The sequence below is a fragment of the Saccopteryx bilineata genome, chromosome 3, assembly GCF_036850765.1.
Source record: "Saccopteryx bilineata isolate mSacBil1 chromosome 3, mSacBil1_pri_phased_curated, whole genome shotgun sequence".
In the NCBI taxonomy this organism is placed as follows: domain Eukaryota; kingdom Metazoa; phylum Chordata; class Mammalia; order Chiroptera; family Emballonuridae; genus Saccopteryx; species Saccopteryx bilineata.
In genome coordinates, this window is record NC_089492.1 from 303,334,914 (window position 1) to 303,361,573 (window position 26,660).

Genomic DNA, 26,660 nt, shown 5'->3' on the forward strand with positions numbered 1-26,660 from the left:
GTTCAGTCTAAATAGATACCAAAATTTTTTCCATAGTACTTTTACCCTGTCCATTTTCTCCAGGAATGTGTCATTAGTTTATAGTGTGGTTTATGTGCCCTGTTTATAATCTTTGCAAAACTTACCACATTGTGAAATTTTCTCATATATTTTTTATTAATTTTATTTTTTTGTTTACTGATTTTGGACAGAGAACACAGGAGAGAGAGAGATAGAAACATCATTCTGTCCCTGTGCGTGCTCAAGTCTAGACAGTGACATTCTGCTCAAGACAGTGATCTTGGGCTCAAGTCAGGGAACATGGGCTTTAAGTCATCAACATTTAAATTCAAGCCAGCAATCATAGTATCATTTTGATAATCTTATGAACAGGCTGCTCCCCCCACTAAACCTGGGAAGGGCACGCTCAAACCTGTGACCTGAGAATTTTGAACCTGGGTCCTCAGCATCCCAGGTTGAAGCTCTACCCTCTGAGTGATTTATCATTTTTTTCTTCATTATTTTTTCTACATTATTTATCTTTATTTCTTTGGGATTTGTAGAGGCCTATAAAATACTGCCTCATTTAATATGTAAAGTATTGAAATATATTAAGTGTAATTTCTCCTTCACATTATAGAGTCTTCCACTCAGATGAATGCATAGATGAGAATGAAAAATTGCACACTACAGACTGGGGCAAAACAAGGTTTACAGTTGTTAATACGTGTAAAAAATCTTGAATGAGTCTTTGTGATTGCTGAGAACAGCTTGGCAAAGGGTGTGCTTGAAAGGAAGGTGCTGCAGGACTTTAAAGGAACACAAGACACAGCATGGAGAAAAGATGGGTACAGGGGACTCCCAGCCTCTAGGACTGAGGCACAGATCTCTGCAGCCTCATCATATGTATTCGTTTCTTTACTAATCAAGGAAACTACAGGAACCTGGGATAAAGTAGCAGAGCACAGATTCTGGCACATTGGATGATTAACTAATAGTTTCCGGTATGCAGTAAATGGTATAAGGATCAGTGCTTCCTTTAAACAATCTTTGAAAATTATCAACTTTTAGGAATTCTATGTTCTGGATACTAGTCTTTTATCAATAAAAAATTTTGAATAAATGTGTTGACATTCCATTTATTTCTTTATTGCCACATGCCAGTGGTCCTCTAAATATCCCACCATCATTTTTTGGAAAGCATACCTTTCTAAATTGAAGTCTTTTAACTTTCTCAGACAATTGTGTTTATATGATTTGTGCAGGGTTTTTTGTGGGATCTCTCTATTTATCTGCACGTTTATGCTTTCACAACTACTATCAATTATGATATTACATATAAGTGTTGAAATCTTTTGATGCGGGCCTTGTACACTGGTTGTTTTTGTCAAAATTGTTCTTGCTATTTTCAGTGTAAAACCCTGCCAATACTACCTTACCAGGAGATCAGCTGTAAGACAATTTGGTATTTTCTACCCCTAGTTATTTGTGTGATAGAGACTTCAATTTTGAGGTGTCTGTACCAAAATGCATGATCACTCTTTAATGAGGTACATTTAGTACAACCCTAAAGATGAATTAATATACAAAATACCTCATCAGTACTCCTGAAATTAATTGAGAACATCATTGAGAAAAATGTGACAGAGAAATGGTTACGGAATAGAGAAAAATGGTATCTGAATATAATATTGTGGGTTAAATTGTGCAACAGAAAATGGATGGTAGTGTAAAAACTTGTGAAATCAGAGTAGAACCTGTGACTTGGTTGCATATTATACCAATGTTCATTTCTCAATTTGACAAATGTACCGTGGTGATTTAAAAGGTTCATGTGATGGGATGTTAAATGAAGGTTCAATATATGTGAACTTTTTGTAGTAGTCCTTAATGACTTCCATATTAATAACAAACTTACCCAAAACAAGCTTATTATGAATAGGTTTAACCTATGCAAATTATATCAATAAAAATGAAAAAGGAACCAATTTTGATCTAATTTTATTTTACCTTCTCATAAATATTTTCCTATTATAAGATGTTTATGGATAGCTGTATGTAAGTAATAATAAATGGGTAGTAAAAATGGGTATAATAAATTAACTAGAGGCACATAAACGCATGTGTTAATACAGGGTTCGAGAACCTCTTTGGCTGAGAGAGCCATGAACACCACATATTTTAAAATGTAATTCCATGAGAGCCATAAAACGACCCGTGTACATTATGTATTCATTATCCAGTAAAAATTTGGATAATGTGTCCCGAAGGACAGTTGTCATTGGCTCCAGCCACCCGCAACCATGAACATGAGCGGTAGGAATGAATGGATTGTAATACATGAGAATGTTTTATATTTTTAATGTTATTATTTTTTTTATTAAAGATTTGTCTGCGAGGCAAATGCAGCCAACAGAAGAGCCACATCTTGCTTGCGAACCATAGGTTCCCGACCCCTGTGTCAACAGAAGGTATGCATTAAAGTGTAGGATCACTTTGAGGGCTCTCTCTGCAGCATGCTGGTCCCTTTCCCCACCCCCTTATTCTTCTCAAGGTTTCTCTCTCTCTGATCCTAAACTCTGAAGGTCCCTTTTTTTTTGCCTCTGTAACTTGTTTCCTGAAGTCCATTGTTTTGATGGCTTACTTCTACTTCTGTTTTTCTCGAAGTGAAATTTTTCTAGGCCCTGGTCAGTTTATTCAGGCAGTTCAGAGCATTGTTAAGTTGGTGAGTGCATCTGGGCCAGAGGAAATGTACCAGTCACTGAATTTTCTCCTCAATCCACAGGTCCTAACTCCCTGGAGCAATAGAATCACGAAGATCAGGAAGCCACAGAATTGGGTGTCAGCATCTCTGGCAACACACCCAACTGAAGACAGGTTTCTGAGCTGAAACTTAGAGCAGACTCACAACACACCAACACATACCCTCTCTATTGTGAGGTTTTTTCCAACAATAGAAAAAAATGATCCTGGCTCAGGTGATTTTGGGTTTTTTCCTTCTCTTTGTTTTATTGATTTTAATTTGTGTTTATATAGATTCTAGTGTAGCCCTGAATGCATCCCCCCTCTACTTTATTCCCCTCAACATCTCCCTAGTCCAGAGGTCGGGAACCTATGGCTCGTGAGCCAGATGTGGCTCCTTTGAAGGCTCTCATGGAATTACATTTTTTTAAATTAAATTTAATGCAGTGACATTGATAAATCAGGGTACATAGGTTGAGAGAAAACATCTCCAGATTATTTTGACATTTGATTGTACTGTATACCCCTCCCCCAAAGTCAAATTGTCTTCTGTCACCTTCTATCTGGTTTTCTTTGTGCCCCTCCCCTCCCCACCCCCTCTCTCCCTCCTCGCCCCATCCCCCCACACCCGTTGTCATCACATTCTTGTTCATATCTCTGAGACTCATTTTTATGTCCCATTTATGTATGGATTCATATAGTTCTTAGTTTTTTCTGATTTACTTATTTTACTCCGTATAATGTTATCAAGGTTCATCCATGTTATTGTAAATGATTCAATGTCATCATTTCTTATGGCTGAGTAGTATTCCATAGTATATATATGCCAAAGCTTTTTAATCCACTCATCCTCTGACGGACACTTGGGCTGTTTCCAGATCTTCGCTATTGTGAACAATGCTGCCACAAACCTGGGGGTGCATTTCTCCTTTTGGAGCCGTTCTCTGGTGTTCCTGGGGTATATTCCTAAAAGTGGGATAGCTGGGTCAAAAGGCAGTTTGATTTTCATTTTTTTGAGGAATCTCCATACTGCTTTCCACATAGGCTGCACAAGTCTGCATTCCCACCAGCAGTGCAGGAGGGTTCCCTTTTCTCCACATCCTCGCCAGCACTTATTCTGTGTTGTTTTGTTGATGGGCGCCATTGTGGCTGGGGTGTGAGGTGATATCTCATTGTGGTTTTAATTTGCATTTCTCTAATGATTAGTGATGTTGAGCATTTTTTCATATGCCTATTGGCCATCTGTATGTCCTCTTTGGAGAAGTTTCTATTCATTTCTTTTTCCCATTTTTTGATTGGATTTTTTGTTTTCCTGGTGTTGAGATTTACATGTTCTTTATAAATTTTGGTTATTAACCCCTTATCAGACGTATTGTCAAATATGTTCTCCCATTGTGTAGTTTGTCTTTTTATTCTGTTCTTATTGTCTTTAGCTGTGCAAAAGCTTTTTAGTTTGATATAGTCCCATTTGTTTATCCTGTCTTTTATTTCACTTCCCTGTGGAGATAAATCAGCAAATGTATTGCTCCGACAGATGTTGGAGAGCTTACTGCCTATGTTTTCTTCTAGGATGCTTATGGTTTCATGGCCTACATTTAACTCTTTTGTCCATTTTGAGTTTATTTTTGTGAGTGGTGTAAGGTGGTGATCTAGTTTCACTTTTTTGCAGGTAGCTGTCCAATTATCCCAACACCATTTGTTGAAGAGGCTGTCTTTACTCCACTGTATGCTCTTAACTCCTTTGTCAAATATCAGTTGTCCATAAAAGTGTGTGTTTATTTCTGGGTTCTCAGTTCTATTCCATTGATCTATATGCCTGTTCTTATGCCAGTACCAGGCTGTTTTGAGTACAATGGCCTTGTACTATAATTTGATATCAGGAAGTGTGATACTTCCCACTTTATTCTTCTTTTTTAAGATTGCTGAGGCTATTTGTGTTCTTTTTTGGTTCCATATAAATTTTTGGAATATGTGATCTATATCTTTGAAGTATGTCATTTGTATTTTAATAGGTATTGCATTGAATTTATAGATTGCTTTGGGTAATATAGACATTTTAATGATGTTTATTCTTCCTAACCAGGTTCACGGCATATGCTTCCACTTGTTTGTATCTTCCTTGATTTCTTTTATCAATGCTTTATAATTTTCTGAGTACAAGTCTTTAGTCTCCTTGGTTAAGTTTACTCCTAGGTACTTTATTTTTTTGGTTGTAATAGTGAAGGGGATTGTTTCCTTAATTTCTCTTTCTGACTGCTCATTGTTGGTGTATAAAAGTACCTCTGATTTCTGAGTATTGATTTTATAACCTGCCACTTTGCTGAATTCATTTATCAGGTCCAGTAGTTTTTTGACTGAGACTTTAGGGTTTTTTATATACAATATCATATCATCTGCAAATAATGATAGTTTTACTTCTTCTTTTCCAACGTGAATGGCTTTTATTTCTTCTTCTTGTCTGATTGCTGTTGCTAGGACTTCCAGGACTATGTTAAATAAGTGGTTAAAGGGGGCACCCCTGCCTTGTTCCTGATCTTAAGGGGATTGCTTTTAATTTCTGCCCATTGAGTATGATGTTGGCTGTGGGTTTTTCGTAGATGGCTTTTATCATGATGAGGTATGTTCCCTGTATTCCCATTTTGCTGAGAGTTTTGATCATGAATGGGTGCTGGATTTTATCAAAATGCTTTTTCTTCATCTATTGAAATTATCATATGGTTTTTCTCCTTTTTGTTTATGTGATGAATCACATTGATTGATTTACGAATGTTGTACCAGCCTTGCCTCCCCAGAATAAATCCCACTTGATCATGGTGTATGATTTTTTCCATATATTGTTGGATCCAGTTTGCTAATATTTTGTTGAGGATTTTAACATCTATATTTATCGGAGATATTGGCCTATAATTTTCTTTCTTTGTGTTGTTTTTGCCTGGTTTTGGAATCAGAATTATGCTCGCCTCATAAAAGGAGCTTGGAAATCTTCCTTCCTCTTGAATTTTTTTGAAATAGCTTTAGAAGGATAGGAGTTAGTTCTTCTTTGAATATTTGGTAGAATTCAGTTGTGAAGCCATCAGGCCCCGGACTTTTCTTTGTTGGGAGTTTTTTGATAACTGTTTCGATCTCATTTGGTGTAATGTAATCTGTCTATTTAGGTTTTCTGATTCTTCCAGATTGATTTTTGGAAGATTGTATGTTTCAAGGAATTTGTCCATTTCATCTAGGTTGTCGAGTTTTTTGGCATACAGTCCTTCATAGTATTTTCTTACAATATTTTTAATTTCTGTTGTGTCAGTTGTTATTTCTCCACTCATTTCTAATTTTATTTATTTGAGTTCTCTCTCTCTTTTTCTTGGTGATTCTAGTTAAAGGTTCATCAATCTTGTTTACCTTTTCAAAGAACCAGCTCCTAGTTTCATTGATCCTCCGTACTGTTTCTTTAGCCTCTATGTCATTTATTTCTGCTTTGATCTTTATTATTTCCTTCCTTCTACTACATTTGGGCTTTACTTGCTGTTCTTTTTCTAGTTCTTATAGATGCAGGGTTAAGTTGTTTATTTGAGCTTTTTCTAGCTTCTTAAAGTGTGCCTGTAGTGCTATGAACTTCCCTCTCAGTACTGCTTTTGCTGTGTCCCATAAATTGTGAGTTGATGTATGCTCACTATCGTTCGTTTCTAGGATTTTTTAAATTTCTTCTTTGTTCGCATTCTTCATCCATTCATTATTTAACAACCTGCTATTTAGTTTCCATGTGTTTGAGAATTTTTGAGCTTTTCTGTTGTAGTTCATTTCTAGTTTCATGCCGTTGTGATCGGAGAAAGTGCTTGATATGATTTCAATCTTCTTAAATTTGTTGAGACCACTTTTATGCTCTAACATGTGGTCTATCCTAAAGAATGTACCATGAGCACTTGAAAAGAATGTATATTGTGCTGCTTTAGGGTGAAAGGTTCTGAAGATATCTATTAAATCGAGTTGATCTAGTGTTTCCAATAAGTCTGCTGTTTCTTTGTTAATTTACTTTCTTATAGGATCTATCTAGTGATGTTGTGGGGTATTGAAATCCCCTACTATTATAGTATTGCTGTTGATCTCGCCCTTTAAATTCATCAGTCTGCTTTATATATTTAGGTGCTCCTATATTAGGTGCATAGATATTTATAATAGTTATATCTTCCTGTTGGAATACTCCCCTTATCATTATGTAGTGGCCTTCTTTATCTCTTACCTTATCCTTTGTTTTAAAGTCCACTTTGTGTGATATAAGTATTGTTACCCCAGCTTTTTTTTCATTTCCATTTGCATGAACTTTTTTTTCCCCATCCTTTTACCTTCAATCTATGTGAATCTTTTGTTGTAAGGTGTGTCTGTTGTAGACAGCATATGTACGGGTCCTGTTTTCTTATCCATGCAGCTACCCTATGTCTTTTGATTGGATCATTTAATCCATTTACATTTAAGGTTATTATACATACATATATATGTAGTTGTTTATTGCCATTTTATTCTTTAAAGCTGTATTCCTTTTTTGCTATATTCTTTTCCCACTTTGATCTGTTTACAACAGGTCCCTTAACATTTCTTGCAGCATTGGTCTGGTTGTAATGATATCCTTGAGTTGTTTTTTGTCTGGGAAGCTTTTTATTTCTCCAATTTTAAATGATAGCCTTCCTGGATAAAGTAGTCTTGGTTGTAGGTTCTTGTTCTGCATTACTTTGAATATTTCTTGCCATTCCCTTCTGGCCTCAAGTATTTCTGTTGAGAAGTCAGATGTCATCCTTTGGGGGCTCCTTTGTAGATGATAGCTTTTTTTTCTCTTGCAGGTTTTAATATTTTCTCTATTGCTTAGCTTTGCTATTTTAATTATGATGTGTCTCAGTGTAGGATTCTTTGGGTTTCTCTTTAATGGAGTCCTCTGTGCTTCTTGAACTTGTGAGAGTTTCTCCTGCATTAATTTAGGGAAGTTTTCAGCTATGATATGATTGAACAATGTCTCTATCCCTTGTTCTTTTTCTTCTTCTTCAGGGACCCCTATGATGCAGATGTTATTTCTCTTCATGTTGTCACAGAGCTCTCTTAAGGGTTTCCTCAGACTTTTTGAGTCTCTTTTCTTTTTTCTTCTCTGCTTTCATGCCTTCATTCTAGTTGTCCTCCAACTCGCTGATTCTATCCTCAGCTCTATCTATCCTGTTTTTAATTCCTTCCATTGTGGTCTTTATTTCTGATATTGTATTTGTCATCTCCGACTGATTCTTTTTTATACTTGCCGCTTCTTTATTTAGGTGTTCATAATGACCATCCATTGTTGTTCTAAGATCCCTAAGCATCCATACAATCATTATTTTGATCTCCGCATCTGGAAGTTTGATTATTTCCATATCACTCAGTTCATCTCCTGAAGGTGTCTCTTGTGGTTTCATTTGGTTTGCACTTTTTTGTCTTCTCATTATGTCTATGTTTGGGTGTTTTGCTTATAGAGCTGGTTGTGTCTAGGCTTGGTGTTGCCTGCCTAAAGTTTTCAGTTGTGTTTTTTCTAGGTCTTCTTGGGTTGGTATCAGCTATTATTTGTAATCCACTTTAAAATTTGGGCAGCTTTGAAGTCTTGATTTGTTTGTTTTCTTAACAGGTGATAATCTTGTTTACTGATCTCAACAGGGGACTTCCTTGAAACTGTATCCAGAAATGCATCAGTGTAACCTGAGACTTTGAAGGCCTCTTCCACCAACTAATCTCTCTGGGGGCAGGGTGTTTTCTTAGCTTCAGTAGGGAGACCTGCGTTACTGCCTTTCTTCCCCACTTCTTGTTTTCAGCTGTGTCTTGTGCTAATTGGAGCTGGAGAGATGTCAGGAGATCTTTGGTCTGGAAGCAATTCAGTACTGTTTTGTGGGGAAGGATCAGTCCCTCCCCCAGCTATGGCTGCCTCCAACACCAATGAGTCAGCTTTTTTTTTAGGTCCTTTCCTGCATTCCTTAGCCCCTCATAGTCTGTCCCTCTCTCTTTCCTTTCCACTTGGGAGATAAGCTGGTCTTTTCAACACACCTTGCTCCCTGGTCGCCAGGCAAGTGGCTGTGAGCAATATTTTCTGCTCTTTTCCCTGGAGTTAGATCCCCTCTGGGCTCTCAGCCTCACCCCCCCCCCCCTATTCCTGTAAGCAGGGGAGATTCAGGCACTCCCTCCCAGGTTTGTCGTGGCTTCTTCTTTGCTCCTTGGTTTTTGAGAGCTGTTCTTGTAGTCCAGAGTTGGTTTTTCACTGATTTTTCCTAAATTGATTTGTATTCCAGTTTGGTGGTGAGAGCTGGGCGTCTGTGCATTTGCCTACTCTGCTGCCATCTGCAGGTCTCCGGAATTATATTTTAAAATATGTGGCGTTCATGGCTCTCTCAGCCAAAAAGGTTCCCAACCCCTACACTAGTCCCTGCCCATAGCTACCTCCCCCCTTTTTTCTGGTTTATCTCATCCTGTCATCCATTCTTCTCTTGAGAGCGACAGGGAGGGTGCAGGATAGACAGGAAGAGATTAGAAGCATCCACTTGTAGTTGAAAAACTTGAGCTGTTCATTGATTACTTCTCATAATTACCTTGTCAATAAGGTAGGTCTTAATTCAAGCCAATTAACTTCTGCTCAAGTCAGTGATCTTAAGCTCAAGTCAGAAACCTTGGGCTTTAAGCCAGCGACCTTTAGGCTCAAGCCAGCAGCCGTGGGATCATTTCAATGAAATTACAGGCCAGCTACCCCACACCAGAGCTGGAGAGTATGGGTGCTCAAACCAGAGACCTGAGAGTTTTGAACCTGAATCCTCAGGTCTCAGGTTGATGTTATCTCCACTCTTTCACTGCCTAAGTAGGCATTTGTGTTTATCCTTTTTTTTCTTAATGGATTTGTAGAGGTGTATACAAAACGAGCTTACATTATAAAACCTTGTGATCAGATAAATCCATAGATGATAGAATGCAGAGTTGCAGACTACAGATTTGGGCAAAAATAAGTTGCAGTTGTTGTTATATGTAAAACAGAGTTTATTCTTGTATAATTTTTTATGATTGTATTTTTGATATGTACAAATGGAAACCTACTTTTATTCCAACTTGTAATTTACTAGGTATGTGATTATTCAGTTGTATAATAAAATGAAATTTCTTTCACTCTATAGATACATTATATAAAGTGAAAATGGGAGAAAATGTAACATTTATTTTACCTCATCAAAAGCACATCACACCATTAAACAGCACAGTGTTGTTTCAGGAATGCCTGACATTTCACGATGTGGCCGTGAACTTCACCTGGGAGGAGTGGCAGCTCCTGGACCCCAATCAGAAGGACCTGTACCGGGACGTGATGTTGGAGAACTACAGCAACCTGCTGTCAGTGGGTGAGGACAGCTCCCCTGTTTCACTTATAAGTTGCCTTTTTGTAGCTTCTGAATAACTACAGTTCTCTGAAAAGGAAGAACCTTAGATTCTTCCATTACCTCAAAGAAGAATGTATAACATTCTGCTTCCTAAGACAAAGGGCTTTGTTTACAGATGTGAAGCATGTTCATTTCTTAAAATGTAACATTCCTCATCTTGACAGACCACAGCCCAGTTCAGTGTGTTTAACTCTTCTGTCATTTTTCCCTCTGAGCAGGGTATCAATCCACCAAACCAGATACACTTTCCAAGTTGGAGCGAGGAGAAGAACCATGGACAGTAGGGGATGAACCCCAGCATTTAGTCTGTCCAGGTGAGTGGGAGTCAAGCACCCAGGGGGTTGGCGTCTTAATGGCAAGAAGTCATATTTTAGTCAGAGAACACATCAGACCTGTAACATTGGATGAATAAATCAAACCACCCCTTCACCAATGGGAACCCTTTTTATTTGTAGAAATTTAAAGGGAAACATACCCCTTTTTTCTCATTTGTTTCATCACACTTATTTTCTGTAAATGTTATTTTTCTTTGTGTGTTTTTTTTAGCCCTCTCATATTTTACTCTCTGTCCATCCTCACTGCGTCTCAGCTTGTGGTACACCCTCTTTCTCTGAAATTCCACATTCTGGGCCACTTTGGAAAGACAGAAGTATGAATTCATCACAGTTTTGTTACTACTGCCTTGTATGAAAATAGTGCTTTTCTTCAATAAAAGCCATCCATATCTTGGAAGCTGTGTCGCCATGAGAGTCTGGTTTTCATTGTGCATTTATGTCATTCTTTGCTTCCCTTTTCTCCAGCTGTTTTCATACTCAGTTCTCTTCACTGTTAAACCTTTCCTCAGTTCCCATTATTGAACCTATTTTTGTTCCATGAAATAGACTCACATACTGTCATCTCCCTCATTGTTGTCTAATGTGCGCTTCCTTCCTGTTCGTTCCACTCACTGTCATGGCAGCCAGCCTCCAACTTCTCATTTTCTATGAGAGTGAGAATCACCACCATTCCTTCATCCTTTTTGAACTTTAGAATTCAAGATTAGACATTTTAAATTTCATATGTCCTAGCATCACCTAGGATGTTCACTACATTCTGAGCTCTTATTTACTTTTGTTTTACTTACGTTTTTTTATGTAGCTGTCTTACATTCCTGTAATGCAGGGGTCCCCAAACTTTTTATACAGGGGGCCAGTTCACTGTCCCTCAGACCGTTGGAGGGCCGGACTATAAAAAAAACTATGAACAAATCCCTATGCACACCACATATCTTATTTTAAAGTAAAAAAACAAAACAGGAACAAACACAATATTTAAAATAAAAAACAAGTAAATTTAAATCAAGAAACTGACCAGTATTTCAATGGGAACTATGGGCCTGCTTTTGGCTAATGAGATGGTCAATGTGCACCTTTCATTGACCACCAATGAAAGAGGTGCCCCTTACGGAAGTGCAGCTGGGGCTGGATAAATGGCCTCGGGGCCGCGTGTGGCCCGTGGGCCGTAGTTTGGGGACCCCTGCTGTAATGTTTCATATAATGAACTCGAATAGACCTTGTTACCATGCCACATGAGGTCAAGCTCAAACTAATTCCAACTTATGTGTGCTTCACGTGCCATCTTTTCCAAGTTTCCTAAATTAGATTTTTTTCATGAGATTTTTTTGCTGCCTTTGTTTTCCTAAAGCTTCTGATTTTACATTAGAGTTAAAGGTTTTATTTATTTTAATTCACCGATGAATCAACTTAGCCCCTTAAATGAATAGCTAATTAGTTTTTACTTTATTCATTTAGTTGTGCAACCATCACTTTTGTAAAAATTTTGGGACATTTTTTTCTGTACACATTTTCACGGTGCTTTTTTATATCCGTAGTTTTGTAGCACCTTTCAAAATTGGAAAGAGTGAATTGTCTGAGTCTGTTCTTCTCTTTCAAGATCATTTTGAGGCCCTGGACAGTTGGCTCAGAGGTGGAGCATCAATCACCCTGGCATGTGAAGGTCTAGAGTTCCATTCTTGCTCAAGGCACACAAGAGAAGCACTTATCATCTTCTCTACCCTTCCCCCTCTTCTTTCTCTATCTCTATTTTTCCCATCCACAGCCAAGGCTCCATTGGAGCATGTGGTGCTGGGTGATGAGGATCACTTCCTGACCTCCACCTCAGGTGCTAGAATGGCTCCAGTAGCAAAGGAGCAATGCCACAGATGGGCACAGCGTTAATCCCTATTCAGCATGCCAGGTCGATCTTGGTCAGGCACATGCAGGAGTCTTTCTCTGCCTCCTCAATTCTCACTTCAGAGAAGTACAAAGAGGAAATATAGAGATCATTTGGACAGCTGCATTTTTCTTCAATTTCAATATAAATTTTAAAATAAGCTTGTCAATTTCTTCAAAACTAACCAGCTAGTGTGTCGACAGTGATTACAGCTATCTCATTCTATAGTGTATAGTGTTATTTTTTCTGCAGTGTACTCTTTTTACTAATCCAGGATTATGGGTTTTCCTTTATTTAATTAGGTCTTTGATTACTTCCAAGATCAGTTTGTTAGTTTTAGAATAAAACATTTTAGTCTTTATTTTTGTATGTGTGTGACAGAGACAGAGAGAAGGCTAGAGCAAAAGATAAAAACATACAGGCAGAAAGAGAGAGAGGTGAGATGCATTAACTATTTGTGCAGCTCCTTAGTCTCCTTAGTTTATTGATTGCTTTCTGGAATGTGCCTGGACTTGGAGGCTGCAGCAGAGCAAGTGACCCCTTGCTATGGACAGACACCATGGGCTCAAACCAGCTTCTCTGGTGTCATGCCTATGATCCCATTCTCAAGCCAGTGACCTCACTGGAAACATCAGCGTATTGAACGTAGGTCCTCAGTATTCCTTTTCAACACTCTTATTTTCTCACCACTGCCTTGTCAGGCTAGCCTTTCCTAAATCGTACCCCTGTGATTTTCTTCTTTATTACGCAGAAATTGCAATTGTTTTCTTAAAAGAATTTATTATTGCTGGAACTTTAAAATAATATTACCTTCCCATCAATTTCTGAAAACACTAAGTGCCCAATAATTGGTCCCAAGTTTCCTGTCAAGTGAAATAACAGCTTTTCCTGCACTGAGCTTTGTGATGTACTGTTATCTTGATTAGACAGTTTGTCCTCTTCTGAAAGACTCTTTAGTATGTTCCATAACTATGATTTCTGCCTGCATGATGTGATTGGTTTATGTTTTGGGGGCTTTTGTTTTTACAGAAACAGAGTCAGAGAGAGGGATAGATAGAGACAGACAGGAACAGAGAGAGATGAGAATCATCAATCATAAGTTTTTCTTGTGACACATCAGTTGTTTATTGATTGCTTTCTCATATGTGCCTTGACTCTGGTTCTTCAGCAGATCGAGTAACCCCTTGCTCGAGCCAGCGACCTTGGGTCCAAGCTGGTGAGCTTTGCTCAAACCAGTTGAGTCCGTGCTCAAGCTGGTGACATCAGGGTCTTAAACCTGGGTCTTCTGCATCCCAATCCAACTCTCTATCTACTGCGCCACTGCCTGGTCAGGCTGCTTTATGTTTCTAAAACTTGAGTTTTGACCAGGTGGTTATATAGTATTAAGAACATCAAAGTTGCCTGACCAGGCGGTGGCGCAGTGGATAGAGTGTCAGACTGGAATACGGAAGGACTAGGTTCGAGACCCGGGGGTTGCCAGCTTGAGGGCTGGCTCATCTGGCTTGAGCAAAACTCCCTGGCATGGACCCAAGGTCACTGTCTCAAGCAAGGGGTTACTCAGTCTGCTGAAGGCACGAGGTCATGGCACATAAGAGAAAGCAGTCAATGAACAACTACGGTGTCACAACGGGAAAAAAAAAAAGATGATTGATGCTTCTCATCTCTCTCCGTTCTTGTCTGTATGTCCCTATCTATCCCTGTATCTGACTCTCTATCCCTTTAAAAAAAAAAAAAAAAATCGAAGTCAAAATGGAGGACCTAGGTTTGAGAATCCAAGTTCGCCAGCTTGAGCGCAGGTTCATCTTGTTTGAGTAAAGCTCAACAGCTTGGAACCAAGATTACTGACTTGAGCAAGGGGTCTCGATTTGCTGTAGACCCCCGGTCAGTGCATATATGAGAAAGCAATCACTGAGAAACTAAGGTGTTTTAACAAAGAATAGATGCGTTTAATCTCTCTGTCTTACTGTCTCTTTGTCCCTATCTGTCCTTTTTTCTGACTCTGTCTCTCAGAAAAAAACTCAAAAAAATTGATTTTGAATCTGACCTCTGGTGTCCCACTGGATAAAGCGCCCACCAGGAACACTAAGCTTGCCGGCTGGTAAACCGCAGGGTTGACTGGTCAAGGCACATATGCAAGTTGATGCTTCCTGCTCCTCACTCTTCTCTGTCTCTCCCTCTTTTCCAAAATGCATAAAGTATAAAAATAAAATATAAACCTGCTTTTAGAGCCTGACCTGTTGTGGTTCAGTGGTTAGAGAAGTGATGTACAATGCAGAGGTTTCCAATTTAAAGCTCTGGGTTTGCAGGATTAAGGGACAAGTGGCAAGGAATAAAAACCTAAAGTGAAGCAACTATTAGTCAATACTTTTTGCCCCACACCAGCTCTCATCTCTCTATGTACTCTCAATAAATCAAATCTTTTTTAATCTTAATTTAATGAGAAGAGGGGAAGCAGAGACAGACTCCCACATGCACCTCAAATGGTGATCCATGTGGCAAGCCCACTAGGGGGTGATGCTCTCCACACCTGTGACCCTTGCTCTGTTGTCATCAGAGCCATGTTTTTACTGCCCGAAGTGAAGGTCATGGAGTCATCCTCAGTGCCCCAGGCCTATATGCTCCAATGGAGCAATGGCTGTAGGAAAGAAGGGAAAAAGAGAGAACAAAGTGAGAGGGGAAGGTGGATGGATGGAGAAGCAGATGGACACTACTGTGTACCCTGATCTGCAATGGAACCCAGGACATTCACATGCATGGCTGATGATGTAACATCGAGCCAACCAGCCAGTGTTATTTTTACATTATTATTTATTGTTTTTATATTATTATTATAATTTCCTATATTAGCAATTGTAAACCTAATTCTGCCCCACCAATATTTTCTGACAACCTCCTCTGTTTAGGTTTCCATTGTATCTTTTTTACTGTTTTTCAGAGTGATTGCCTTTACTTCCTTGCTTCAGGTTTCTTCCTCTTGGTAGTTACTAAACTGGGTGTCCTAGAAATGAATTCAGTTCTGATACTATGTACTTAGAACTAATGTCAGAACCTACGAGTTAAAAGAATTCAGTTTCAGCCCTGGCCGGTTGGCTCAGCGGTAGAGCGTCGGCCTGGCGTGCGGGGGAACCGGGTTCGATTCCCGGCCAGGACACATAGGAGAAGTGCCCGTTTGCTTCTCCACCTCCTCCTTCCTCTCTGTCTCTCTCTTCCCCTCCTGCAGCCAAGGCTCCATTGGAGCAAAAATGGCCCGGGCGCTGGGGATGGCTCCTTGGCCTCTGCCCCAGGCACTAGAGTGGCTTTGGTCGCGGCAGAGTGACCCGGAGGGGCAGAGCATCGCCCCCTGGTGGGCGTGCCGGGTGGATCCCAGTTGGGTGCATGCGGGAGTCTGTTTGTCTCTCCCCATTCCACAAGACGTTGTCTTCACTTTTCATTTCAATTTCTGTATCCACATTAAACCTGTGCTCTGACCAGTTGGATAAGTTGGAGGTTCTAAAAAAGCCTTCCTTGAATTCAGTTAATTTCCAGAGCAATGCTAATAGTTATTTATATTAAAGGGAGATAGATGAATAAGTACATAAGTCAAAGTCTGAAGTATTCCTGAATACAGGCCTTTCTCTGTCCATGGAACTGAGATGAACCATACATCAGACACAAGGATGTATTTGCTAACTGAAAAGCTGATCAGATATGAAAATGATTTTCATAAACCTTATTGCTCTAGGCCATCTATTCTGTCCTAGAAGACAGTTGGTGGGGCTGAAGGTAAACCTTCCACACTGTGGTCCTTCTGGTAACTAGCTGCATCCTGAGGCCATTTAGAAACTTTTGCTTAGTCTCCTCGGCAGCAGACACCTAGCGTTTTTATAAATGTTCTTTTATGGAGAATAAAAGATAATTTCACTTCGGAAATTACAAGGGTTATACAAACTAACTGTCTGAAACAAATTCATCTTGTCTTCACTAAACCAAATACAAAGAACAGTGTCCCAACATTTCCTGTTCTGCAGTCTTACGTGTTCTCATCAGACTAGCATATTCTGTATTCTGTTTGCATCCAGGTTGGTTCTGTATTTAGCCTTGGAATCCATATGGATGCCAGTAGTTGGTCTGTCTATGTGATTTTTTAGGATTCCATGACTGGTTGTAGAATTTTTGAATGAGTGAGGTGGCCACATTTTCCAAGGAAGAAAACAGCCACGTGAAGGGATTTCTATTCTCTAGTACCATCTCGGGGATATGTTAAAATCCTGTAGTAAGACCCTTCACTAGCATAATCGCAGCAGTTATCAAAAGGAATTGTTTTGGCCCTGGCTGGTGACACAGTGGATAGTGTTGCCCCAGCATATGCATACCCCAGATTTGATTCCTGGTCAGAGCACACATGAGAAATAACCATCTGCTTCTCTTCCCCATCCTTGACTACTTCTCTCTTCTCTCTTTCCCTTTCTCAGGCAGTGTCTCAGTTTGCTCCAGCATGGGCCTAAGAGTTCAGGATGCCTTTGTCAGTGTGCATTTCCCTGAGATACTAAAAATAGCTAATTACTTTGGCATCGCATTCACATGTGGTTGCCATGTGGATCCATGTCAGAGCACATGCGGAATATGCCTGATCATTTTTCCATGTCTTACCCTAAAGAAAATAACAGAAAAACATGAAAATGAAACAGTTTTTTTTAAAACAAAATATACTTTTATCACATAGGAAACTTAGAGGTTTACAGGCTATGTCTAGAATGTGGATGACTCTAAGTTAGTTTTCTTTATTTTACAACCCGTGGGGTATCACTAGAGTACTTTACAAAAAGTTATAACAAATTTTAATTTTGAACTAAGATTATGAAAGATTATAGGATAATTTACTGTTCTCTTTCCTAGAATTTAAGGAAGTTAATGTGATTTTGCAAAGTCCCTTCGAAAGTCCACCCATTGCAAAGAGTGGAGAAGAATATTATGAACATGATATGTTTGCAAATACTGTTAATCAACGGGAAAGCCAGTCTATATTGAGGCAACACTGCAATACGTTGGAGATATATGGAAAACCTTTAAAATCAAAATTAAGGTTTGAAAACCAAACAGATAGTTTCAATCTAAAGAACTCTGATTTCTTCAGTTGTGATGGGACATCCATTCCATGTCATAACCATGAACTAATTTACACTAAAATTAGGTTGCATCCCAGTACCAAATTAATTGAAAATATGTCCCAGGTCACTCAGCAACAGAGAAATGACAACGAAGAGGAAGCCCTCGCATGCACTGAATGTGGGAAAACTGTTGTCGAGATGACTCAGCTCACTGATTTTCGTGGAGATAAATCTTATAAATGCAGTCTGTGTCAGAATGCCTTCTTCAGAAAATCCAGTCAGAAAGTTCATACAGGACTGAATCAGAGTGAATACAATATATATAATAAAACCAATAAATCACAGCTGAATATACATCAAAAAACTCATGCAGAAAAACTTTACAAATGTAGTGAATGTAGGAAAGGTTTCATTTACAAGTATCAGCTCAGCAATCATCAGCAAACTCATAGAAGAGAGAAGTTGTATGTATGCAGTGAATGTGGAAAAGGCTTTACAGTGAATAGTAAACTGATTATACATCAAAGGACTCATACCGGAGAAAAGCCATATGTATGCAGTGAGTGTGGGAAAGGATTTCCAGAGAAGAAGAGTCTGATTAGACATCAAAGGACTCATACTGGAGAGAAGCCTTATGTATGCAGTGAGTGTGGAAAAGGATTTCCAGAAAAGAGGAAGCTGATTTTACATCAAAGGATTCATACTGGAGAGAAGCCTTATGTATGCAGTGATTGTGGAAAAGGATTTCCAGAGAAGAGGAAGCTGATTATACATCAAAGGACTCATACTGGAGAGAAGCCTTATGTATGCAGTGATTGTGGAAAAGGATTTCCAGAGAAGAAGAAGCTGATTATACATCAAAGGACTCATACTGGAGAGAAGCCGTATGTATGCAGTGAATGTGGGAAAGGTTTTATAGTGAAGTGTCAACTGATTATACACCAAAGGACTCATACCGGAGAGAAGCCTTATGTATGTGGTGAATGTGGGAAAGGTTTTACAGTAAAGATTCAACTGATTGTACATCAAAGGACTCATACTGGAGAGAAGCCATATGTATGCAGTGAGTGTGGAAAAGGCCTTTCAGTGAAGAGGAATCTGATTAGACATCAAATGACTCATACTGGAGAGAAACCTTATGTATGCAGTGAGTGTGGAAAAGGATTTCCAGAGAAGAGGAAGCTGATTAGACATCAAAGGACTCATACTGGAGAGAAGCCTTATGTATGCAGTGAATGTGGGAAAGGCTTTACAGTGAAGAGTCACCTGATTATACATCAAAAGACTCATACTGGAGAGTAGCCGTATGTATGCCTTGAATGTGGAAACGGGTTTCCAGAGAAGAGGAATCTGACTAGACATTAAAGGACTCATACTGGAGAAAAGCCATATGTATGCAGTGAATGTGGGAATGGCTTTATAGAAAAGAGTCACCTGATTATACATCAAATTATTCATACAGAAGACAAGCGCTATGCGTGCAGTGAATGTGGAAAGGACTTCAGAGTGAAGTGCAAACTGTACATCAAAGGACTCGTACAGAATACAATTTCTATGTATGCAGTGTATGTGGGAAAGGTTTTCCTAAGAAGAGTGCTCTTACTGTATATCAGCAAGTTTATTTATGTAATTATTTATTTATTATTATTTTTTTTGTTATTTTTCTGTAGCTGGAAACAGGGTGGCAGTCAGACTCCTGCATGTGTCCGACTGGGATCCACTCGGCAGGAAGTTCATTTATTAATAAAACCATTACTCTGCAGTGAAAGTGGAAAAGGCTTCCCCATATAGACTACTATATATATACATGTATGCAAACTCATGCAGAGAAGCTGTACAGATGCGGTGATTATCATGAAGCTTTTTTTAAAAAGATTTTATTTAGTGATTTGAATGAGGTAGTGATTAACTGCTAGACTTGAGTCAGAAACATGAACTTCTAGCAGTTTTTTCTCATATGCCGGGTAAAGCCATACCAGGGCTTTCAAACTAGCATTTTCATTCTCCTTTTTGCTTCCTGAATTTTTCATGTTTGTCTCTGCTTCTGCTTTCTGAGTATCCATAATTACCCGTAGGTACTGGGGCTTCAAGCTACATATGAAATCTTTTATGGAATCATGAGGCAGTGTTCCCTAGGTCGTCAGTGCACTTTATCTGGTCTCAGAGTACTTCCTGTCTTAACACCAGGTTCTTGTAACCATCATGACAAAAGGAATTTTTAAAGGGTTTTTTTTTTTTTTTTCCCCCAGCAAAAACGTCCTCATGCTTTCCATTCATGGTAACATTCTTTTTTCCAATCCTAACCCTTGGATGCACAGCTCTTTTCATATGTAAATAATTTATATAGAGTATTAGAAAAATGAATTCCTTTAGCAGGTATCCTTTTGAGATGATCAATATGACCTAATGAGATACACTAAATACATTATACGGCTCTCTGTCCTGTTTCTGGCCCAGAGCTCCTGACACCTTTATCAATTCCTAAGTGACAACAGAACCATCAACATCTTTTGTTATACTGAGGTGACTTGATTTGAATTTTAAGTTCCACTACACAGCCAGAAGGGCAGGAGTCTAGAAATAGCATAAATAAATTGTGCCTATTGAAAAGCCACCAGAAAATAAAATCCCTAGAAGAGGGATTTCATAGAGCTTCTAGGTGGGTGAACACTTCTCAGTGTTGGAAGTGTTATGTACCCAAAGCACATGAGGAGACAAGCTCCTGTGCTTGAGACCTCCCAGACCTTGAGCTGTATATCACTTCATCTTGTTCACCTATAATTTTTATGATACCCTTTAAGAAAGCAGAACCTGATTCTGTTTAGTGATGTGGGTCACTCTGGGAAATCAATTGAACAAGAGGAGGGATTGTGGGAACCTCCATTTGAAGCCAGGTCAAAAGTTGTAGGTAACCGGGAGAGCTACTTGATTTGTTTCACGTCTGAAGTGACCTGGAAGCAGTGTGTAGCACTAAGCCATTGCCTGTGGGATTTGATACTATTGGGTAACGTAAATTTTATGGCACACAGGTGGTGTGGGAAATTTTTAATGTGGGACTTCCCTTCGCACAATAAAATGCACATGTTGGGTGACCAGTATTGTGAGTGTGGCAGTAGTGAGAGTAGAGAAACCAAGGAGGAGGACTGCACTGCATGTGTTTTAATAGTGGACCTCAATTTCAAACTAACATTAAGCCCAAAGGTCTTCAGATTTTTTTTCAGAGACAGAGTCGGAGACGGACAGACAGGAAAAGAGATGAAAAACATCAATTCTTTGTTGCGGTTCCTTAGTTGTCCATTGATTTCTCATATGTGCCTTGACTGGAGGTGGGAGCTACAGCAAACCAAGTGACCGCTTGCTCAACCCAGTGAGCTTGGGGTCTGAAACCTGGGTCCTCTGCATCCCAGTCCTATGCTTTAACCACTGTGCCACTGCCTGGTCAGGCGGTCTTTGGATTTCTTTGTGACATACAGACAACATCAGACCTTATGGAAACTGGATTCACCCTTGCTGCTCCTGTGTAACATCTGTATTAACTTTTGTTTTTTAACTAAAGTGATGGACAAAATGCATCTCCTGCCATGTTGCCCCTGGATATATTCCAGCCTGTAATAATTTAAGAACTTTCTCTGTGCTAGTGACCACTCCTTGGGAAGCAAAGTCATTTGGAACCTCAAAGACATTTGTTTATTGCACCTGACAGTTATAGCAAATGTTATGGTCACACCCATCAATAAGTTTTTAATACATTCTATGACATTCTGGAATTTGTTTAGGGCCAGAACTTGGAATTTCAGAAGAGAGCCTGAGACATGGCTACTCCGTTGTTCTAGCAACAGCCAAAAAAGGATTTGGACACAGCTCTGGATTGGAAGTAGTTTTGTACTAGTGTTCAGTTTCTGGGTGCTGCTCTTGGGGGCTTCAGAGTCTTGAGGGCTTCTGAGCAGGATTCTCTGGATCCTCTGTGAAGGGCCTGTGAGTTTGGTAAAGTAGGAATACATACAAATTGTCACTTGTGGATTTATGTGGATTCAGTCTCTGAAGATCTAGGCATCAGTGTGTGTTTATTGATTAAGGTGTACTCTGCAGAGATTAACAACTGAACATTTGAAGGTCAAGGCTTAATGTCTCCATGTCAGTTACATTTAGACTTGTTGATGGAAAATTGCTATGTGTGTTGCATGAACCCTGTTTGTCTAAGTTAGCAATGAATCTAAATCTAATTTAATCTTTGAGGAGTGTCAATGTACAAGAGTTTGGTAAATTTCAGATTGAATTTGAAGACACTGGAGTACAAGGTGTGTATGTGTTTCAGGACTTTCTAAATTTTTTTATTTTTAGTGTGGAGAGAGATAGAGATACAGAGGAGGGCAGGAGGAGCAGGAAGCATCAACTCCCATCTGTGCCTTGACCGGGCAAGCCCAGGGATTCTAAAGTGTAACCTCAGCTTTCCTTGTCAATGCTTTATCCACTGAGACACCGTAGGTCAGGCCTTCAGATCATAGGAGTCTGAAAGTTTTAGGTTCCATAGCCCTGGAATAGTGGGAGTTTTATAGCTCATGTTTTGGATATTGGAAACATTTTAATTTTTTATGTTCAAGCTTCTTATTAAAATTTTGACTCCTAAGGCATTTGAAGTCTTGCTCCTTGTCGTATGTTCTCACTTTTGGTTCAAATCAACTCTTCCAAAAAGTTGAGTCTTCTACATCCGTGTGAATTGATGTCATCACAAATCTGAGTAATTCATCGTGATCAAGTGGTGTTTCAAGAAAAAAATATTTTTTAATCTTTTAGGAAAGTTTCCTCTTTGACTTTTTTTTTGAGTGAGAGGAGGGATAATAGACATACTTCGCCCTGGCCAGTTGGCTCAGCGGTAGAGCGTCGGCCTAGCGTGCGGAGGACCCGGGTTCAATTCCCGGGCAGGGCACACATGAGAAGCGCCCATTTCCTTCTCCACCCCTCCGCTGCACCTTCCTCTCTGTCTCTCTCTTCCCCTCCCGCAGCCAGGGCTCCATTGGAGCAGGCATGGCCCGGGCGCTGGGGATGGCTCTGTGGCCTCTGCCTCAGGCGCTAGAGTGGCTCTGGTCGCGACATGGCGACGCCCAGGATGGGCAGAGCATCACCCCATGGTGGGCCTGCCGGGTGGATCCTGGTCGGGCGCATGCAGGAGTCTGTCTGACTGTCTCTCCCTGTTTCCAGCTTCAGAAAAATGCAAAAAAACAAAAAGAAAAGAAAGACATACTTCCACGTGCACCACAACCAGGATTCACTGTTTGTTGGAATAGTGAAGAGGATAGTTTCCTTAATTTTTCTTTCAGACAGATCATTGTTGGTGTACAAAAATGCCTCTGATATCTGAGTATTAATTTTATATCCTGGCACCTTGCTGAATTCATTTATCAGGTCCAGCAGGTTTTGTGACTGTGATTTTAGAATTTCCTATGAACAGTATCATATCAGCAAATAATAATAGTTTTACTTTTTTTTTCCAATTTGGATGCCTTTTATTTCTTGTCTTGTTGCTGTGGCTAAGACTTCCAGAATTTTGTTGAATAAGAGTGGTGATGGGGGAAACCCTGCCTTGTTCAGACCTTAAGGGGATTGCTTTTTAATTTTTCCCATTGAGTATGATGTTGACTGTGAGTCTGTCATAGATGGCCTTTATCTTGTTGAGGTATGTATCCTAGATTCCCATTTTGATCGTAAATGAGTGCTGGATTTTATCAAATGCTTTTTCTGAATATTGATATTATGTGGCTTTTCTCATTCCTTTTGTTTATGGGATGAATGACATTGATTGATTTGCATATGTTGTACCAGCCTTGCCTCCATAGAATAAATCCCACTTGATCATGATGTATGATTTTTTTCATATATTGTTGGATCCAGTTTACTAATATTTTGTTGAGAATTGTAGCGTCTAAATTCATCAGAGATATTGATCTATGTTTTCTTATTTTCTGTTGACTTTGCCTAGTTTTTGAAGCATTATTATACTCACCTCATAAAAAGAGCTTGTAATTTTTCGATCCTCTTGAAGTTTTTGAAATAGCTTGAGAAGGATAGAAGTTAGTTCTCTTTGAATGTTTGGTAGAATTTGCCTGTGAAGCCGTCTGGTCTAGGGATTTTGTTTCTGGGAGTTTTTTGATAACTATTTCAATCTCATTTGTTGTAATCGGTCTATTGAGGTTTTCTGATTTTTCCAGATTGATTTTTGAAGATTATATGTTTCAAGGAATTTGTCCATTTTTCCTAGGTTGTGTAATTTTTTGGCACACACTTCTTTATAGTACTTTCTTACACTCCTTTGTATTTCTGCTGTGTCCATTGTTACTTAACCACTTTCATTTCTTATTTTCTTTATTTGAGTCCTCTCTTTTTCTTTTTTTTTGTTTTTTGAGTCTGGCTCAGGTTCACTGATCTTGTTTACCTTTTCAAAGAACCAGCTCTTGGTTTCATTGATCCTCTGTATTGTTATTTTAGCCTCTATGTCATTTATTTCAACTCTAATCTTTATTATTTCCTTTATTCTACTTACTCTGGGCTTTACTTGCCATATTTTTTCTAGTTCTCTTAGTTGCAGGGTTAAGATGTTTATTTGAGCTTTTTCTAGCTTCTTAAGGTATGCCTGTAATGCTATGAACATTTCTCTCAGGACTGCCTTTGCTGTGTCCCACAGATTTTAAATTGTTGTATACTCATTTTTCTTTGTTTCGAGGATATTTTTTCTTTTCTGATCTTATTGTTAAACGATTTTTTATTTAATATGTTTAGTTTCCAATTTTAGTGTTTTTCAGTTTTTCTATTGTATTTGATTTCTAGTTTCATGCCATTTTTGTCAGAGAAGATGCTTGATATGATTTCAATCTTCTTAAATTTGTTGTGACACGTTATATGCCCTAATATGTGGTCTATCCTAGAGAATATACCATGAGCCCTTCATTGTATATTTTGCTGCTTTAGGGTGAACGTTCTGAATATATCTATTAAATCCAACTGATCTAGTGTGAACCTTAATTCTGCTGTTTGTTTGTTAATTTTCTTTTTGAGGATCTATCCAGTGATGTTAGTGGAATATTGAAATCCCCTACTATTATAGTATTGCTGGTGATCTTGCCGTTTATATCCATCAAAGTCTGATTTATATATTTAGGTGCTGCTGTATTAGGCGCGTAGATATTTATAATGGTTATCTCTTACTGTTGGATGGATTGCTTCCTTTATCATTATGTATTAGTCTTCTTTATTTCTTACTATAGTCTTTTTTAAAAGTCTATTTTGTCTCCACAGATAAATATTGCTACCCCAGTATTTTATTTAATTTTTATTTACTTTATTTATTTATTCATTTTAGAGAGGGAGAGAGAGAGAGAGAAAGGGAGAGTAGCTGGAAGCATCAACTCCTGTATGTGCCTTGACCATACAGTTACAGGGTTTTGAAGTGGCAACCTCAATGTTTCAGGTTATGCTTTATCCTCTGCGCCACCTCAGGTCAGGCTACTCCAGCTTTTTTAATTTGTTTTCATTATCATGAAATACTTTTTTCATTCTTTTACTTTCAGTCTATGTGTATCTTTTGTTTTCAGGTGGGTCTCTTGTAGACAGTATATGTATGGGTCCTGTTTTCTTATCCATTCAGCTACCCTGTGTCTTTAGATTGGAGCATTTAATCCATTTACATTTAAGGTAATTATTGATATGTAGTTGTTTCTTGCCATTTTTTTCTTTAAATCTACATTCCTCTTTTACTAGATTATTTTCCCCCCTGCTTTGTTCTGTCTACAGCAGGCTTGTTCACAATTCTTGTAGGACTGATTGGGTTTGGTGAAATCCTTGAGTTTTTTTTTGTTTCTTTTTGTTTTTTGTCTGGGAAGCTTTGTATTCTTCAATGTTAAACAATAGCCTTACTGGATAAAGAAGTCATGGTTGTAGCTTCTTGTTCTGCATTCCTTTGAATATTTCTTAGCATTCCCTCTGGCATCGTGTTTCTGTTGAAAAGTTGTATATCATCCTTATAGTGGTTCTGTTGTAGGAGATTGGCTGTTTTTTTCTTACAGCCTTTAGTATTTTTTTTTGTTTGTTTTAGTTTGGTAATTTGATTATGATGTATCTTGGTGTGGGTCTCTTTGGGTTCTTTTTTTTTAAGGGTTCACCTATGCTTCTTGAACCTGTGTGACTCCTGCAAAAATACAGTGAAATTTTCAGCTATAATTTTTTCAATCAGGTTCTCTATTTCTTGGTCTTTCTCTTTTTCAGGAAAAGATGTGGATATAGTTTCTCATCATGTTGTCACAGAGCTCTCTTACAGTTTCCTCAGACTTTTTTTTTTTTTTCATTTTTCCGAAGCTGGAAACGGGGAGGCAGTCAGACAGACTCCCGCATACGCCCATCTGGGATCCACCCGGCATGCCCACCAGGAAGCGATGGTCTGCCCCTCTGGGGCATCGCTCTGTTGCATCCAGAGCCATTCTAACACCTGAGGCAGAGGCCACAGAGCCATCCCCAGCGCCTGGGCCATCTTTGCTCCAATGGAGCCTTGGCTACGGGAGGGGAAGAGAGAGACAGAGAGGAAGCAGAGGGGGAGGGGTGGAGAAGCAGATGGACGCTTCTGCTGTGTGCCCCGGCCGGGAATCGAACCCAGGACTCCTGCATACCAGGCTGAGACTTTACCGCTCAGCCAACCGGCCAGGGCTCCTCAGACTCTTTTTTTTTTTCACTGTTCTTCTGTGGTTTCATTTATCTTGTCTTCTAAGTCACTGATTTGATCCTCTGCTTCATCCAGCCTGCTTTTAATTTCTCCTAGTGTAGTCTTCATTTCTGATATTGTGTTTGTCATTTCTGGTTCTTGCTTATGATTTCTGTGTCCTTTTTGATGCTTATGGTTTCTTTATTTAGATCTTCATTAAGTCCATCCATTGTTGCTTTCGGATCGTAAAGCATCCTAACAATCATTGTTTTATACTTTGCATCCAGTAACTTGATTACTTTTGTTTCATCCAGATCTTTTTCTGGGAATTTGTCTTGTTGATTCATATGACTTAAGTTTCTCTGTCTTCCCATTGTTTCTGTGTGTGGCTTGCAGGCTTAGTTCAGTTGTGGTCTCCTACCAGTAGAGCCACTGTGAAAACTTGATTTGTTTGTTTTCAGTTTACTTTACACAGCAGTAGGCTTGTTTACTGATCTCAGCAGAGATCTTATTTGAAACTGTATCCAGGAACCGAATGGGTGT

The 26,660-nt window shown here is 39.1% G+C and overlaps 1 protein-coding gene across 1 annotated transcript in view; it reads left to right on the forward strand.

Moving 5' to 3' along the window:
• Window positions 1–21,320, forward strand: part of LOC136330152 (zinc finger protein 432-like) — a 130,361-nt gene extending 109,041 nt beyond the window's left edge. The window contains 5 exon segments of the mRNA XM_066266657.1: window positions 9,968–10,094; window positions 10,352–10,447; window positions 17,220–18,947; window positions 18,950–19,057; window positions 21,208–21,320. Of these exon segments, the coding sequence (XP_066122754.1) occupies window positions 9,968–10,094; window positions 10,352–10,447; window positions 17,220–18,947; window positions 18,950–19,057; window positions 21,208–21,320 (2,172 nt within the window).
• The last annotated feature ends 5,340 nt before the right edge of the window (window positions 21,321–26,660 follow it).